The following is a 16,571-nucleotide window of genomic DNA, read 5'->3' as shown; positions in this document are numbered from 1 at the left end:
TTTTTTCATCTATTTCATTTTTTAAAATTCCACCTGTGAGTGAAATTATACAGTATTTGACTTTCTCCATCTGACTTAATCCACTTAGCATAATACCTTCAAGTTTCACCCATGTTGTCACAAATGGATTTCATTTCAAAAAAGGATTTCTTTCTTTTTTATGACTGAGCAGTATTCCTTTGTGTGTATATATATATACAGCCTCCTTACTCATTCACTCAGGTTGTTTCCTATCTTATTATATCTTAACTATGATGAACAATGCTACAATAAAGGGGTGCTTTAGGTTTATCTACACATCATGTATATTACGTGGATGATTATACATAAATATTATACATAGTATATTTTAAAATTATGTATATATATATACACATATACGCATGTAAGTATTTCCTAATACAAGTTATTGGAAATTAAAAGACTGAAGAATATTAAGATAAACATGACTTCTTACATATCTTCCCAAATAAGAGGCTCTAGATCAGAGGTTAACAAAACTTTTCTGTGCAGGTCCAAATAGTAAACACTTTAGACTTTGGAAGCTGTTCAATTTCTGTCTCGACGACTCCGCTTGGCCATTGCAGTGCAGGAGCAGCCGTAGACAATACGTGCTCATCACACATGCGTGTCCATGTTCCAATAAAATTTGCTTAAGTTTTAAGGGTGCTGAAATCTAAGTTTAATAAAATTTTCGCACGTAATAAAGTTTTTTTTTTATTCTTTTAATGCTTTTTAAACCTTAAAAAAAAATCTAAACATCATTCTTAGCCTAAGAGATGGAGAAAATGGAGAGTTAGGCTGGATGTGGCTCATTGCCAGTAGTCAGACCTCTCACGTAGACGCCCAGGATGACCCTGGCAAGTAGTGGACCGGTCTCAGCGCTTAATGTTAGGGTGAGTTGGCTGGCAAAGCTGTCACGCCAAGAGGCAGAAGAGCACAGCTTTGGCTTGTCATTCATAATAGGGGCCCTCTATTAGCTCTTTACACTAAGGGAAAAAGAGTGATTGACTTTCTGCCTATCCGCTGAAGCTGAAACCCCCTTGCCTCTGACTTCCTTATGTTCAGTGCGTTTTAGTGCAGAAGGCTGGTTTTCTTTCTCTGCCCTTGGTCCAGTTGGTGAAAAAAGGAGAAGAATATATCAGTATTTTTAGGAAGTTTTGTTTCCCCTATCTTACCTGTTAGCATCAATAATGATGACAACAACAGTAACAGAAAACCACCAGTCCTTAATGGAAAAATAGCTTAATTAAGATCAGAAGATTTAGGTTCCATTGTCTGTTTGTAATTACCACCTGAGTGGTTTGGAAAAAATGGCTTAAAAATCTCTGGACGTCAGTTTACTTACTTGTAAAAGAAGGACCTTAGAGATGTGTTATAATTGTATGAATGAACGAAGTCTTCCTTTTATAAATCTCATTTCAATGAGAAAAGTTAAAGTAGGAGATAATCTGGTGGAGAGGTGGGAACATTATGGAAGGATATACCAAAGTAGTAAAAAGGGCAGATTTTTTTTTTTTTGCTTTTTTTTTTGTTTGTTTTTTAAAAGCTTTTGGTGGGGGGCACACTCATGGCATATGGAGGTTCCCAGGCTAGGGGTCAAATCAGAGCTACAGCTGCCAGCCTACACCACAGCCACAGAAATACAGGATCTCAGATGCATCTGTGACCTGCACCACAGCTCACAGCAATGCCAGATCCTTAACCCCCAACCTCATGGTTCTTGTCAGTTTCATTTCTGCTGCACCACGACGGGAACTCCAAAAAGGGCAGATTTAAACTGTAAATTCCCACTTGTGTTTTTGTACTCACTGAGTTTTATTATTTATTTATTTATTTATCTTTTTAGGACCATACCCATGGCTTATGGAGGTTCCCAGGCTAGGGGTCGAATCAGAGCTGCAGGTGCTAGCCTTCACCACAGCCACAGCAACGGCAGATCTGAGCCACATCTGCAACCTAGGCTGCACCTTGCAGCAAGGCTGGATCCTTTAATCCACTGAGCAAGGCAGGGATTGAACCGGCATCCTCATGGATACTTCTTAACCTGCTGAGTCACAACAGGAACTTGGTCGCTGAGTTTTATAGTAACAAAGTGTTCAGGTTAGACCTGGCTACAATATTTGTTCATGTGTTTATTTTTCTGGAAGATTCCATAGTATGGCTGAGTAAGAACCTCTGGTTTACATCCATTTCCTTAAAAGAAAAGAGAAAAAACATATTTAAAAAAAAAAATTGATGAATTAAGATTTTGAACCTGCAGATGGTGCTGTGATCCCATTTTGAAATTCAGTTTTGCTTTCTAGTTTAAATTCATAGGGAAAAAAAAATGCAGTTCTTTGATTTACTTTATTTTTATTCAGAAGTAATATGATTGAATTAATTCTCCTTATTTTTGTGTTTTATTGTCATAATGGGAGAAAGTGTCTTTACCATTGGAAACCTACTATAGTTACTCTTTGTGAATGCTAAGTGCTTGCTTAGACCAAATAATAATAAATTTTTATGTATTTTTTTTATTTTAGAGTTTTCTGCCTACCATTCAACATTGGGTTTCCTGTGATGCTCAGTCAACTTATTTTGCTGTTGCTGTTCTTCAATAAGATTGCTTCACTGGGAATTAGGTGATGAAGAACTCAGGCTAAAAAAATTCCATATGAGAGAGTTCCTGTTGTGGCTCAGTGGTAATGAACCCAACTAGGATCTGTGTGGTTGTGGGTTTGATCCTTGGCCTTGCTCTGTGGGTTTAAGAAGTCTGTGTTGCCGTGAGCTCTGGTGTAGGTCACAGATGCAGCTCAGATTCTGCGTTGCTATGGCTGTGGTATAGACCAGTAGCTGCTGTTCCAGTTTGACCCCTTGCCTGGGAACTTCCATATGCTGCACATGCAGCCATATAAAGACCCCCCCCCAAAAAAAAAAAGAAACAAAAATTCCACATGAGAATGATTTCAACCTCTAGTTCGTAATAATCAGGTAAAAAAATATTTCCTGGAATTATGCCACAGGATCTCTGGCTTAAGTCAGAGCTGTCAACTGGAAAACAAATTTCCAGACATTTTGAAATTTAATTCATTTAATTTTTCTTGTAACTGGATTAGAAAACATGATTAAGCATAGCAGGATATTCTTCTACTGGATCAGCCTGACTTTGAATGAAGCAAATAGATACTGAAAAATTAAAGATGAAAGAAAGGGAGCTTTAGAGCTGTTACCACTAGAGAAACTTATAAACAAAAATGTAAAAGAATACCCCTATTGGCCATTTTTTTTAAATAAAAGGAAAGGTAGTATTTTACTTTATTGCCATTAAGTTGTTCATGTGGCTGCATTTTTACCTTAAACTCTGAGTGAATTCATGCTAGGCTACTTTGAATTAAAAACTCACAAAAAGAGATTAGAGTATTTATCAAAGCACTTCATAAATGCTTTCCAACTAGTTCTTTGAAATCACCTGTCAAAGGACTGAGATGGAAATGCTAAAAACTAGTGTGAGTGTAGGTGTGTGTTCTCAGATGGGGGGAGAAACAAAATAATTCCACCTAGTGCAAGGACTTATAAAACCGATGGGTATAAAGTTTAAAGAGGAAGAAAAATTGAATCTTGAGCTATTCAGCGTAAAAGTTGATTGTTTTTGAATCATTTGAGGTCATGTATGTGAAAATGCATTGGGAATTATGACATTTTATACTACTGTGAAACAGCAATACTGCTACTGTTCTATATGACAGTGTGCTTATTACCCTATCTTAGAGACTTTTTGAAAATTTGTCTTGAGATTAGCTTCAACACAAAGAAAATGTTGTGATAGAAAGAATATGGAAAATTACTTCTAGGGGCTTTTAAAACTTGGGTAGATCTCAAGGACGATTAAATCAGGATCTACATGAATAGGATAAAAATAAAAAGGCTTTAGGGCAATTGATACCTCGTCATAAAGGAGAATTATATATTTGTAAGCATATGAGCCTAAGTATTTGGTACTTTCTGCATCTGTTCCTGAACATAAAATTCTTGTTTCCTGAAAGCATTCCAGTGGTCTTGGCCATAACACTAATCAATCTTTTATTTCATTACTACTAATTAGAGATGAAGACATCTCACATTTAAGCTTGGTACCTTTTTTGTTTAAAGGAAAGTAAATTTCCTCTTTATAGCTTACATCTTGAAGTTACTCATTCTAAATTTATATAAATCAGGCATAATGACAAGTTAATAAGGACTTCAAGTCCTATTCATCTCTTGGGAATACTACTGTGACGTCTTTCAGAGAGCTTTGTGATTGCTCAGCCCTGCGCATAAGCCCTATAAAATGATGGGCTTTGAAATGCCGGTCAGGGTAGAGTGAAAAGCAGTGGCTGGCAGTAGTAGCCAACTCTCAGCCAGCACCAAGTTCTGGTTCAGCACTAAGGGCAAGAGAATTAATTGGTGAAGACTCTGTCGGCCTCACGGAACTTCAGCACCCGAGACAGCTCTAGTCTCCTTGGAACACTACTCAGCAAGGTAAGAGAAAGCATTCCCTTCCTTCTTTCTGTCTCCCTCTGCTTCTGGAACTCTTCTTCAGGGTGTATTGGATTTTTCTTTCTCTTGAAAAGAATTTTACAGTGTTCCTCCTTTACAACAACAAAAAGTTGATTTTCTCAAATCCCCTAGTAAGTGTAGAACTGCCTCAGCTTCTCACATATGAATGAGTTTTCTGAATTTGGTGGGAAAATGCTCTACTCTGCTTGTTCTTTTACTCAATGCTCTTTTAAATACAAGGCACTAAAGTAGGGGGGTTGGCTTGTATATAAATTTGTGACCGACATTTCAGTGAGTACACATGTTTTGTTAAGTTTCACCTTGCTTTTTGGTGCTCTTCTGTTTCTTATGTTAGTTAGATGAGCCTAAATAGCACTTATTCCCTCTTTAAGTTTACATGCTTTGAGTTTTACAGATAACACAAGACACAGACATCAAACGCCTAAGTTTCTGTCTAGAAACGATTTAGAAATGAAATGTGTAAGTGAATTAGATGTAAAAGATACACAAGCTTTGTCTTCAGATAGTTTTCCTTTTATGGCCAAAATTATTTCAGTGGTGATATGTGGTTCAATGATTTTTTTATATTAATTTCCACTGTGAAGTTAATTTGGTCAAACCCACTCTCCTTAAGGAGCTTAAGCTCCCAGTAATATCTACAGTTAAAAGAGGAAAAAATGTATATACAAGATAACTTTATATTGATATGTGTATATATATGTATATATATACACACACATTATTAAATAGATGACCTTCCAGTTTTATATTAATCAGGTACAAAGAACCTAGAATAGCAGAAGAAACTTCAGTTTCTTGAAGCTGTTTGCTTAAGCAGAAAAGCTACTAAACACACATGTCACAACCCTGTTATAAGAAGTTTGTCCCTATCGTAGCTTCCAGCACTGTAAAACTATTGCCTTCAATACATACTTGTGCTATACATAGACAGCAGTTGAAAAAGATCCTAATTTTTATTCAAGCCCCAGTGACACACCAAAACCTTCTTGATTTAAAAAGTAATCATATTGCAGTTTAACTCTTTCCATAAGATGAAAACTGCTTTTACTAAACTCTGCAAGAGCCTTCAGATATTACTGTTAGACCCTTAGAATTACCTTGCCGGTACATTCGTGGTTGGAAAAGCTGATGTGATTCTCTCCCTTCCAGGGCAGAGATGGAAACTAGAAGTAAGCCCCAACTCCTCGTGCTCCTGACACTTTTCTGCATACTCTTCTCGCAGACCCTGGCATGGCCTCTTTTTGGAGCACCTTCTGCTCTGAGGTAGGTTCTCCTTCAATTCAGGGAGTTGCACATTCCTTCTCCATGTAAGTGGGCATTCCCTCTATGCCGGGCTGGAAAGCTCGACATGGAAAATTATGTAGTATTTATTTACATCTGTTGGTGGACATGTTAAGCAAGTTTTTCAAACTTCAGGTCAATCTAATTATTCCGAGTCTTGGAATTCTCTCTCTCAGGCCAAGAGAGACAGTGTCAATGACAAGTTTTATGGGTAGGATGGGTCACATTTCCAAGTCAGGCAGAGGGAGGATTTGACTTTCATTCAAAGCCAGTTTTAGATGGAGCTCTTCTCCACTGTCATCTCTGTTCATTTTAGTTTCTGATGGAAATATAAGCATCTAGTTTTACCTTATTTTACCTTACTTTATTTTATTTCACTTTCAAAGTCAGTAAATAATCATAAGATGAGTAGTTGATGAGTGGGATTTGCATAAGATCCTATTGCACAGAGAAGGCAGAATCAATTTGTCAATATTAAAAATTGTGGGATAATGGATCTACTGAGACATCCTCTCCCAAGGAGTGAATTTTAAGGTACTTGGTTTTTATCATAAATCCTTAGTTTTACTGCTCTCAGTGTTGTGTTACATATTTCAAATTCATGAAGTATAATACAACTCATATTTAAAGATTGATCTGAAATAAATTTATGCTAAGGAAGTAAACAATAAATGGAAACTACATTAGCTTGATGTTTCCTTCCAGTTTATGGAGATTTCTGTATCGAAGGACAAACAATTCTTTGCTTATTTTCTCATTTTGATTCTTTGTTCAAGGCAGCCTTATGCTCAATAGAGTGAGTAATCTCTTAGCTATTAGTGTCCTCTGTGAACTCTGCTTAAAGCCAGATTGTATGTTGCTTTGATAAGTAAATAGAATGAGTCTATCTGAGTAGTTATATCACAAAAGATGCATAATCTCAAGACTGCTGAAGTTTGCATTGATTTCTAGGCTTCATACTCAAGAGGGCTGCTTGTTGGTAACTACCAACTACTGCCTCACCGAAAGATGCACAAGTGCCCAGGAACTGACACACTTGTTAGAAGTTTACCCTGACAGTGAAAATATACACACACAAAATTTTCACATTATGCTGGTGTTCAAAATGTGCATGCATTCACAAATATAGTCATATTCCATATATGGGCATGAATAGTCTTCCAGTTAAGCATTGTACGTCCCTCATTGTAATTGTATTACTAAATAAGATTAGAAATAAAAAAAGCCCCACAAGATTCATTGAATTTAACTAACTAATCAGAGAGGGAGAGGGTATTGGATTTGGTCAATGGATAGAAATATACCGAGGGGAATCTTTGAAGCAAGGTTTAGGGACTGCGAGAAAGAAAAGTAGTTAACACTCAGCTCTTGAGAAGTGTTTGGGACGAATGATACTACTGACCATCAACAAATACAAGAGTTGCTTCTGATTTTCATTACTGAGCATTTAAAAATTTCCAAAATTTTTCTTTTGTATAAAATCTTTCTTCCTGTGAAATTTAACTTGGCGGTATAAATTTACTTTCAAGGAAGTGTACTTTGCTTAATGCTCTGATAAAATTGAACCACGTAGCTCCTATGTGGACACATACAGCTTGTAAAAGTTGTATGGCACCTATTTCATGGGACAAACAAAAATTTCACTATTTATACTCTCGTAAACAATAGAAACCATCAAATCAATTATGCTATCCCTATACAGTGAATGGATGACTTTCCTAAGATTTCAAGGATCTTATTCCAAAGGATTATAAACCATGAAAACACTATTTTCAGAGAAAGGAATGTATTATATTTAACTGTATTTTTTCCTAACAGGGACAGACTACCATTTGAAGAAACAAATGAACCAGATGAAATTTCATTAAAAGCAGACACTGACGTTTTACAAAATGCATTAGCTGAAAATGACACACCTTATGATGTATCCAGGTGAGTTCATTTTTCTTGTTTTATTTTAGAAATTCATTTTTGAAATATAAAAGTTTTATTTTGCGTCACCATGACGCTATTCTCACAGCACACCACCACCTGTTTTCATGTGTCATGGCTTCCTTCGGCCTGATTTATTGAAGCTCTTGCTGCTGTACATGATTTTCATGTAGAGAGGTTGTACCAAGCCAGGCTGAGCACATCATTCACTTATATTCTGTTGCATACATATTCAACATCAGAAACTGTGCCAATTCTAGTAAAACCACAGCATTTAGGATTCCACAGTGGAGGACGTTCTGAGGCCAGAGTTTCCTCTCAATGTAAAGGTGTCTAATAATAAGAGCCATTCATTACACAGACCCATACACCCAGAACAGCATTCAAGTACAGAGTAACTCCATACTGAAGACAACGTAGAAAATTGTTCTTATTTGAATGGAAAATTTGGTTGATAGGCTCTAACATCCTTTCTTGCTTAAGAGGGTTTGTTTCTAAATATTTTGGCAGAAGAAAAAAGCAAAAGGCGTAATTGGGTTTTTGCTAAAATCAGGATAATTTCCCATGCATACATCTCTGTTCAAACTAGAAGAAATAAAGCACCTTAAAAAATAGAAACTATTTTATATTTTCCCACCAATATTTCTTAGAAAGGAATTAGCTTTATAGATTCTGCCAGGGAGCATGATCTTAATATTGAGATATGCTTCTAGAAAAGCTAACGTCTTTAATTTTTCAAAGTTTTGGGCTGGAAATATAGAGGATATCTTGATAAAAGTCACTAAAAGATATTATTTGTTGGGTTGTTAGAAGACTTCTTTTTGGATTTAAGTTTGCAGAAGGAGCTTACAAGTAAGCTGTTTCTTTTTTATTTAAGGGGCCAAAATAATATCTTAGCAAGCTATTTACAAAATAATGGCTTTCTTTTCTTCCTTGTTTCAGAAATGTCAGACATGCTGATGGAGTTTTCACCAGTGACTTTAGCAGACTCTTGGGTCAACTCTCTGCCAAAAAATACCTTGAGTCCCTTATTGGAAAACGAGTTAGGTAAAGAGAATGTATCATTTTTAAAATATATGTTACAATTAGTTTAAATTGGAAAATTATATTTTTGCTGTAAGCAGTTTATTCAAAGTTGGTAGCTCAATAATATTTAATTTAGTTATAATTTATATTCTTTGATAAAATTTACCAGACCCATGGATTAAGAAAATAAGGCTTCCTGGCAATATATTACTCATTGGCTCCAGACACAGTGATTTTTCTTAAATAATAATCATTTGTAAATCTGAAAACAAACTAAACTAGACACAGTAAAAAACAAATAAGACGTAGTATAAACTGAAGCAAATTTTAAGGTTAACCATAGTGTTTGTGTTTTACTTCTTGCTCAAACCAAGCACTGAAAGTTTCTGTCTTTAAGTGGCCAATAGCTAAACATTTAGATGGGACTACTTATGGTGGCACAGCTTTATAAAGAAACATTTATTTTTAAAGAATTTTCCTTCCAATGGAAGAACACAACTTCAACCCCATTTTTTTGGGGGGGTGATAAGTATTTACTCAGTTATGACAGAATGTAAAGCCCCAAATACATTGGATTATTCTTTGCTTAGCGTCCATCTTTAGGCTTAGATGTGTTTTTCTTTCAGTCGTTTGTGATAGAAAATGCGTTGGGAGTTCCTTTTTGTCTAACTCCAAGAAATTCAGACCTTGGCATATCCATCATTTTTCGTGAAAACTCTTTGGTTTTCTTATCCTCGCATCCCTTAGCAATGGCATCTCAGAAGACCAGGGACCAGCCAAACGCCACTCGGATGCAGTCTTCACTGACAACTACACCCGCCTTCGCAAACAAATGGCTGTCAAGAAGTACTTGAACTCCATTCTAAATGGGAAGCGGAGGTAAGAAAGCAGAGAGCTTGCAAACACGAGAAATTATAAACACCTTTCAAATTAGAAGCTGCATGTGGAGGTGTGTCTATTACCTATCCACACTCTCTGAAGCAATAATTCTCAACCTTGGCTAACATTAGACTACCCTGGAGAATTTAAAAAATACTGAGGTCTGGGCTGGACCCAAATCCAATTGTCAGGAAATGAATGCCTCTGGGGATGTGGCTCTAAACAACGGTGTTTCTTTAAGAGTTCCCCAGTTGGTTTCACTGTGCCTCCAGGGTTATAAATCATGACTGTAGAGACATCTAGTGTGAGTCTAGGAACAGGTTTTATCAAAAGTGCTGGTTTCAGAAATATGTAAAGGGAAATCAGCTAGCAATTGGGCACCCCATGAAATTCCCTTTATGAGCATATTCAATATCTGTATTCTATCAAATTAAACCATGAATTCTATTGTCTTCTCGGATTCAGTAGAAAGTATGTCTCCCCACGGTGTGGAAGTATTGGAGCCCAATACGTAGGAGATGCGGTGCCCTCTTTTTTATTTCCAGTTATTTTTGCTTACATGATGCAAAGGACATCTGTTTGGGTGACATCAGGCAAGATGATGTTCTTTGCCCACCAGATAATAATTCTGTAAGAATATTTTGAGGCACTTTAAGATGGAAGAATCATTCATAGGTAATGACTCACCTGAAAGCTATTTCTTTAGCCCCCAGAGCACTTTACAGAACACCTGGAAGAGCCTAAGTCATATACCACTTTGTCTTTAGAAGCTTTCTCATCAAAGAGCCTTAACATGCACAACTTTCTTTTTCTGATCTGCAGCATTGAAGGAGAATCTCCTGACTTTCTTGAAGAGTTAGAAAAATGATGAAAAAGCTCCTTGGAGCAAAGCTGCTGACAACTACCCAGTGGTGAGTACATCTGTGTGTTCTCATTATCTTCTAGTGGCAACATCGAATTATTTAAGGAGGGGAGAGTCACTGAGTACAAAATATCTTAGGAAATTCCCAATGTGGCTCAGTGAGTTAAGACCCCAACATCGTGTTCTTGAGGATGCAGGTTTGATCCCTGGACTTGCTCAGTGGGTTAAGGGTCCAGCATTAGGCTATGGCTTAGTCCGGCAGCAGCAGCTCCGATTTGACCCCTAGCTTGGAAACTTCCATATGCTGCAGGTGGGGCCCTAAAAGGACAAAAACAAACAAAACAAAACAAAAATATCTTAGCGTTCTCTCCATGAGAGCTCCTCTAAGGAAGACACCCCTACTGGACGTGGACACTGGTTTGAGAAAGAGCTTGAAGTGATTTATGCTGTGTTCTGACGGTATGAAAGAGAAAGCTCACCATAAATAAACAGTTTTCTATTTCTTAGTGTACTCAGACTCATTCCTAGCCTCTGATGAGATAGAAAAAGAGGGACTGAGTCACGCTAATGAGAACAATTGGCTTTCTCTTCGATAGCCAAGCCATGCTGCTTTTAATAAACCGTTAAGTTCTAGTCCCATGATGGACTGAAAGCATCTCATTTAAGTACAAGGAAATACCATCAAATTTCAGCTGTGGCTCTTTATCATGAAAACGCCAAGACATTCTAAGTATCATTATGTTTTTTGAAACACAGCAAACTTCATGCAGCAGAAGTCAAATATACCTTATTTTACCTCTAACGGGAATGTAGATACTAAACTGCCAATAGTATTCACTGAAAAAAAAATTTTTTTGACTAGAAAAAACACAAATAAATTTTTTCTTTCATTAAGTGATATGCTTGTTATCAAAATTGTTTTTAAGTAAACATGGGTACAAGACACACTTCTCTCCTGAGTTACAAAAAGTGTTTACATTAGCTCATAAAATATTTTTATAAGGATTGGCAAGCCTTTGAAGGCATTTTATGGCATCACTAAACCAGGTTGTCAACATTTTTTCTCTGAAGGACTCCAAAGAACACTTTTGATTTGGGGGGACTCTGTGGTTTCTGTAACACCTACTCAACTCTGCTTTTGGAAGATACCTCTAAGAGAGATAACACAGTCACAGGGGTTGCACAGGCCCATACCTTACCATGCATAGAAAGAGAAATACATTCCTTTGCTCAAAAAAGAAAATGAGTTGCATATAGCTTCTTCAAAAAAATGTTTGTAAAAATAAGACTTCCCCATTAAATTAAGAAACACAATAGTCACTGCAATGTAAAGGAGGATTAATCACTCTAGCCTTTGCTTTTTTGAAGGGGTGACATCAGACACATTCTTTTTTTTTCCCATTTCTAGGGCTGCTCCTTCAGCATATGGAGGTTCCCAGGCTAGGAGTCTAATCAGAGCTGTAGCTGCCAGCCTACGCCAGAGCCACAGCAACTCAGGATCAGAGCCGCATCTGTGACCTACACCACAGGCACGACAACACCGGATCCTTAACCCACTGAGTGAGGCCAGGGATCAAACCCACAGCATTATGGTTCCTAGTTGGATTCGTTAACCACTGCGCCATGATGGGAACTCCCAGACACATTCTTTTAACGGGAAATTTTGTTGGTTAATTGTGAACGTGACATATGGGTAGTTATTTATGGCTAATTAGAGAACCTTTTCACATTCTGGCTCCCTTTCCAACAATAAATCCTTTGGAAGAGTCCCTCCTGCTTGAGATCCCAGAATGCGATCCCCTTGGACAGGCTGTGGAGATGGGTCAAAGAGAAATAGATATTTATCAAATGAGTGGATACGTAAATGAAAGTGGGAGATTGTAAATAAAAAAATGTTTTTATACTGCCAACACCACTTCTTTCTTTTTCAGAATTCTTGAAGGAGAAGGAGAAGCGAAGTGATTCTATTTTGAGTTCTACATACGTAATTCAAGAAAACAACTTCAATATCAAAACCAAATAAAGTATATTGTGTTGTGAATGTTGTGATCTATTTTATTCTAACGTAATAACGGTGATGTTTACATTGTAAATATTATTCGAGAGTTCTGGAATTTGTCTTTAACTCATGAACGTCCTATAATTTCATATGCTGTGTATCCTTTCTAACAGAAATGTATTTAACGATGAGTACACACTAAGTTAATTCCAGTTATACGAGGTTTTTAGGAAGGGCATAAAAGAGCAAAATTGATGCATTTATTTATAGGGCACACTTAACTATTCAGGAGAGTGGAGCAGATAATCAGCTTGTCTAAATTTGAATGTTGAGCAGATAGAATCCTGTGTTAAATGCCAGAGTGTCTAGGATACCAAAATAAATATAAATAAATAAATAAACAAACAGTCTCCAAAAAAGATTTTCAGAAAATGTTGTGTGTTCTCGCATGCTGAGGCAATATTTATGTTGAATGAGATTTTTTAAAATTTCTCAAATTTGTACCTCTAATCGCCAAATCTCTCTTCTGATCTAATGTTAAAGAGAATGACCCCTACTGACACTGGACTTTCCCTTTATGCTTGTTGTAGGTATGTGTAAAATATAAACTGAATGGCACGCTTTTTTTTTCAATGATAATATTTTTTTTTCCCATAATCTCTCAGATCATGCTTAGGTCATACCAGCTACATGTTTGTGAAAGTACATTTGGAGAAACAACTATTTTTCCAAAACGATTGTAAGAAATTAAATAGAGAAAATAAAGACCTTTGATTATCATTGCAGATACTTTCTACTGTTTTGATTCTTTTAAACAATGCAGCAGTAATTCACTTTAAAGTGCCAGGAACTAGACTGTTTTTGTGATGTTTGAGGTAGGGTTATGTTTGAGTTTGTGTGTGTCCTAAAACAATGGCGAGAAATAAGAGAGAAATTTCTTTCTCACACAAGGCCAGGAGTAAAATATTAAGGGTGAGTATGATGGTTCTGCTCTGTGAAGCCCTTAGTATTCTAAACCCCTTCCTGCTCACCCCTCATTTCCTAGGGCATGGCCCTTTTCCTCATGATCCAAAATTGCAGCTAGAGTTCCAGCCATCATATCTGCATTTCAGGCAGCAGGATGGAGGGATGGGGTGTGGAAGAAAAGGGAGTAAAGAGTACATGCAGGCTCTGTCTTAATTGCTATCTTACACTAGCATTCCTTAGTGTAGAACACAGTTTATGGACACAGTTATTTGCAAAAGAGGTCCGGAATTTTTTTTTTTTTTTATTCTGGATGGTCATGTGCTCAGTGAAAATCAGGAAATATAAAACAAAGAACAGATTTATGTGGGTATTTTTTTCTAGTTTCAGGCTATGCATCTTAAATTCTCACCAAAAAGTCTTAAAGAATGATAAGGATAGTGAGAGGTGGATAGATCCTAACAACTAATGAAGAATCATCATCACAGACAAAGCTCTGCTCAGTTTAATTTGCCACAATTAGAACAAATGACTAGATAAGGAGAGACGACGACGAACTATAGTTTTGTTCATATTTGATTTCTCAAATTATTAGGCATTTGCTAAGTGACGTTCCTGTGCAAATCACTGTAGTGAAACAGAAAACATCTAGATGTCATTTGCATACAAGAAGCTTTTAAAGATCAAATAGGGGCATAACCGTAGTGCAATTTCAATGTGAGTCTAATGAGTTTTAGATTTATCTTTTTTTTTTTTTTTTTTCGCTTTTTTGCTTTTTAGGGCTACACCTGTAGCATATGGAAGTTTCCAGGCTAGGGGTCAAATCAGAGCTACAGCTGCCAGCCTACACCACAGCTACAGCAACATGGGATCTGAGCTACATCTGCAAACTAGACCACAGCTCATGGCAACATTGGATCCTTAATCCACTGAGCAAGACCAGGGATCAAACCTGAATACTCATGGATACTAATTGGATGCGTTTGTGCTGCACCACAGTGGGAACTCCCAGTTTTATCCTATCAATGCAGATCTTTTCAATCTATTTCCTATTCCTTCAAGAAACATTTGTTGAATGACTGTGACATACAGTGTGGATATCTGACAGATGAGTGTTCTGGGCAGAGGCAAGACGAGTGCAAGGGAGGGAACACTCCTGGCACATCTGGACAGCAAGGAAGGCAGTCTGACTAGAGCAGAATGAATTGGGCAAGGGCTGAGGAGGAGATGAGATTAAAGAAGTAGCCAAGCTCCAGATCTGGTGGGATCTCACGGTCCACTGTAAGGACTTGAAGAGTGAAATGAAGAGACCCTGCGGAGTTTGGGACGATGGTGTGATACTCTCTGAAATGCATAGTAACAGGATCATTCTGGCTGCTACATGAGGAGTAGGTTGAAGGGGTGCTCAGGGTGGAAGATGGGAGACAAATGAGGAGGCTTTCTATAAATCACGTGATGTGGTCGTGTGGCCACCAGGGTACTAGCAGTGCAGTAGAGTGTGAAGACAGCTTGAAAGTAGAGTCAAATTGTTTTGGTGGTAAGGTGAGGCTATGAAAGAGAAAAATCCAGGAAGATTCTAAGGTAACTTAGCTGAGCAATTTGAAGGATGAGGTTTCTGCTAAGTGAGATGGAGAAGGCTGTGGGCAGGGAGGTTCCTGGGGAAGATAAGCCTTGCTTTGGATGTGTTAAAGCTACTGTTGTGTGAAGTTGGGGTATTCGAGAGACGCTCTGGCGAGATGCTGGGCCAGAGATAAACTACCGGGAGACTTTGTGCGTAGATGGGACTTGGAAGCCCTGAGCAATAAGATCTCCAAGGGATTTAATGTAGCTCGAAAAGAATCTCAACACATGACCCAGAGGTATTCATTCACCCAGGCTGCCATAACAGAGCAGCATACACCTCGAGGCTGAAGCAGTGGAAATGCATGCTTTCACAGTTCCAGAGGCTAGAAGTCAGAGATCAAGGTGTCAGCAGGGGTGTTCCTTCTAAGCACTAGAAAGGGGAATCAGATCCATACCTTCTTCCTGGTTTCTGGTGGTTGCCTGGCCCTCTCTAGCTTGTCGGAAGCATTGCCTCCATCGCTGTCTCGATTCTCACACGGCGTTCTCCCTGTGTGTTGTGTGCCTCTGAATTTCCCCTTGTTTATGTGGATTAGAACCCTTCCCAATGATCTTGTTTTAACCCGGTTACTTCTATAAACGTCTGGTCTCCAAATAAGTTCACATTTTGAGGTAACAGGGATTGAGACTCCACCATATGAATTTTAGGGGTGCAGTTCTACCCATAACACAGAGGCACGTCAACATTAATAGGCTGAGATGTTGAGGAATAAATGGAGTAAAAAGGACTGAAAAGAGAAGCTGGTGAAATAGTTAAAAAATAGGAGAATGCATAATTCTGGAAAACAGGTGAAGAAAGCCTTTCAAGGAAGGCCTCCTTAACAGATGTAGATGCTGCTGTTATGTAAAATCAGATTCATTTCTTGATTTCTTAAGAACTATTCATAAGGAATTTACTATGTGTCCAGCACTGTTCTCAGTTCCGATGGTTTAACAGTGAACAAAACAAATACAAATGCCTGCCCCCATGAAGCTTACATTACATTCTATTGAGGGAAATGTGATTAACACAATAGCTAAATAAAAAAATATATCATGTTAGAAAATGACATGTGGGGAGTTCCCATTATGACTCAGCGGTTAAGAATCCTACTTGTATCCATAAGGACACGGGTTTGATCCCTGGCCCGCTCAGTGGGTTAAGGATCTGGAAGGATCCGGTGTTGCCGTGAGCTGTGGTGTAGGTTGCAGACATGGCTCGGATCCTGCGTTGCTGTGGTTCTGGCCTAAGCTGTACACCCGCAGCTGTAGCTCCAATTAGACCCCCTCTCTGGGAACTTCCACATGCCACAGGTGCGGCCCCCCCGCAAAAAAAAAAAAAAAAAAAAAAGACAAAAAAAAAGAAAATGATATGTGCTAAAGAGAAAAATTAATGCGGGAAAGAGATGAAATATTCAAAAAGAAATTTGACTTTTTTTGGGGGGGGTCTTTTCTAGGGCTGCACTCGCAGCATATGGAGGTTCCCAGGCT

The 16,571-nt window shown here is 37.8% G+C and overlaps 1 protein-coding gene across 1 annotated transcript; it reads left to right on the top strand.

Annotated features, from left to right (window-relative positions):
- Positions 1-4,352: 4,352 nt before the first annotated feature.
- VIP (vasoactive intestinal peptide) lies at positions 4,353-12,826 on the top strand. The gene is given in 7 exon segments (NM_001195233.1): positions 4,353-4,500; positions 5,689-5,802; positions 7,639-7,752; positions 8,695-8,799; positions 9,526-9,657; positions 10,480-10,568; positions 12,451-12,826. Coding segments are annotated over 5 exon segments (504 nt in total). The 5' UTR covers positions 4,353-4,500; positions 5,689-5,695; the 3' UTR covers positions 10,526-10,568; positions 12,451-12,826.
- Positions 12,827-16,571: the final 3,745 nt, after the last annotated feature.

Source organism: Sus scrofa, chromosome 1, assembly GCF_054392235.1.
Source record: "Sus scrofa isolate SSC_HxYL_T2T_F1_AM1 chromosome 1, Sscrofa_HxYL_maternal_Yorkshire_Landrace_v2.0, whole genome shotgun sequence".
In the NCBI taxonomy this organism is placed as follows: Eukaryota; Metazoa; Chordata; class Mammalia; order Artiodactyla; family Suidae; genus Sus; species Sus scrofa.
This window is presented reverse-complemented; position numbering and strand designations above follow the sequence as displayed.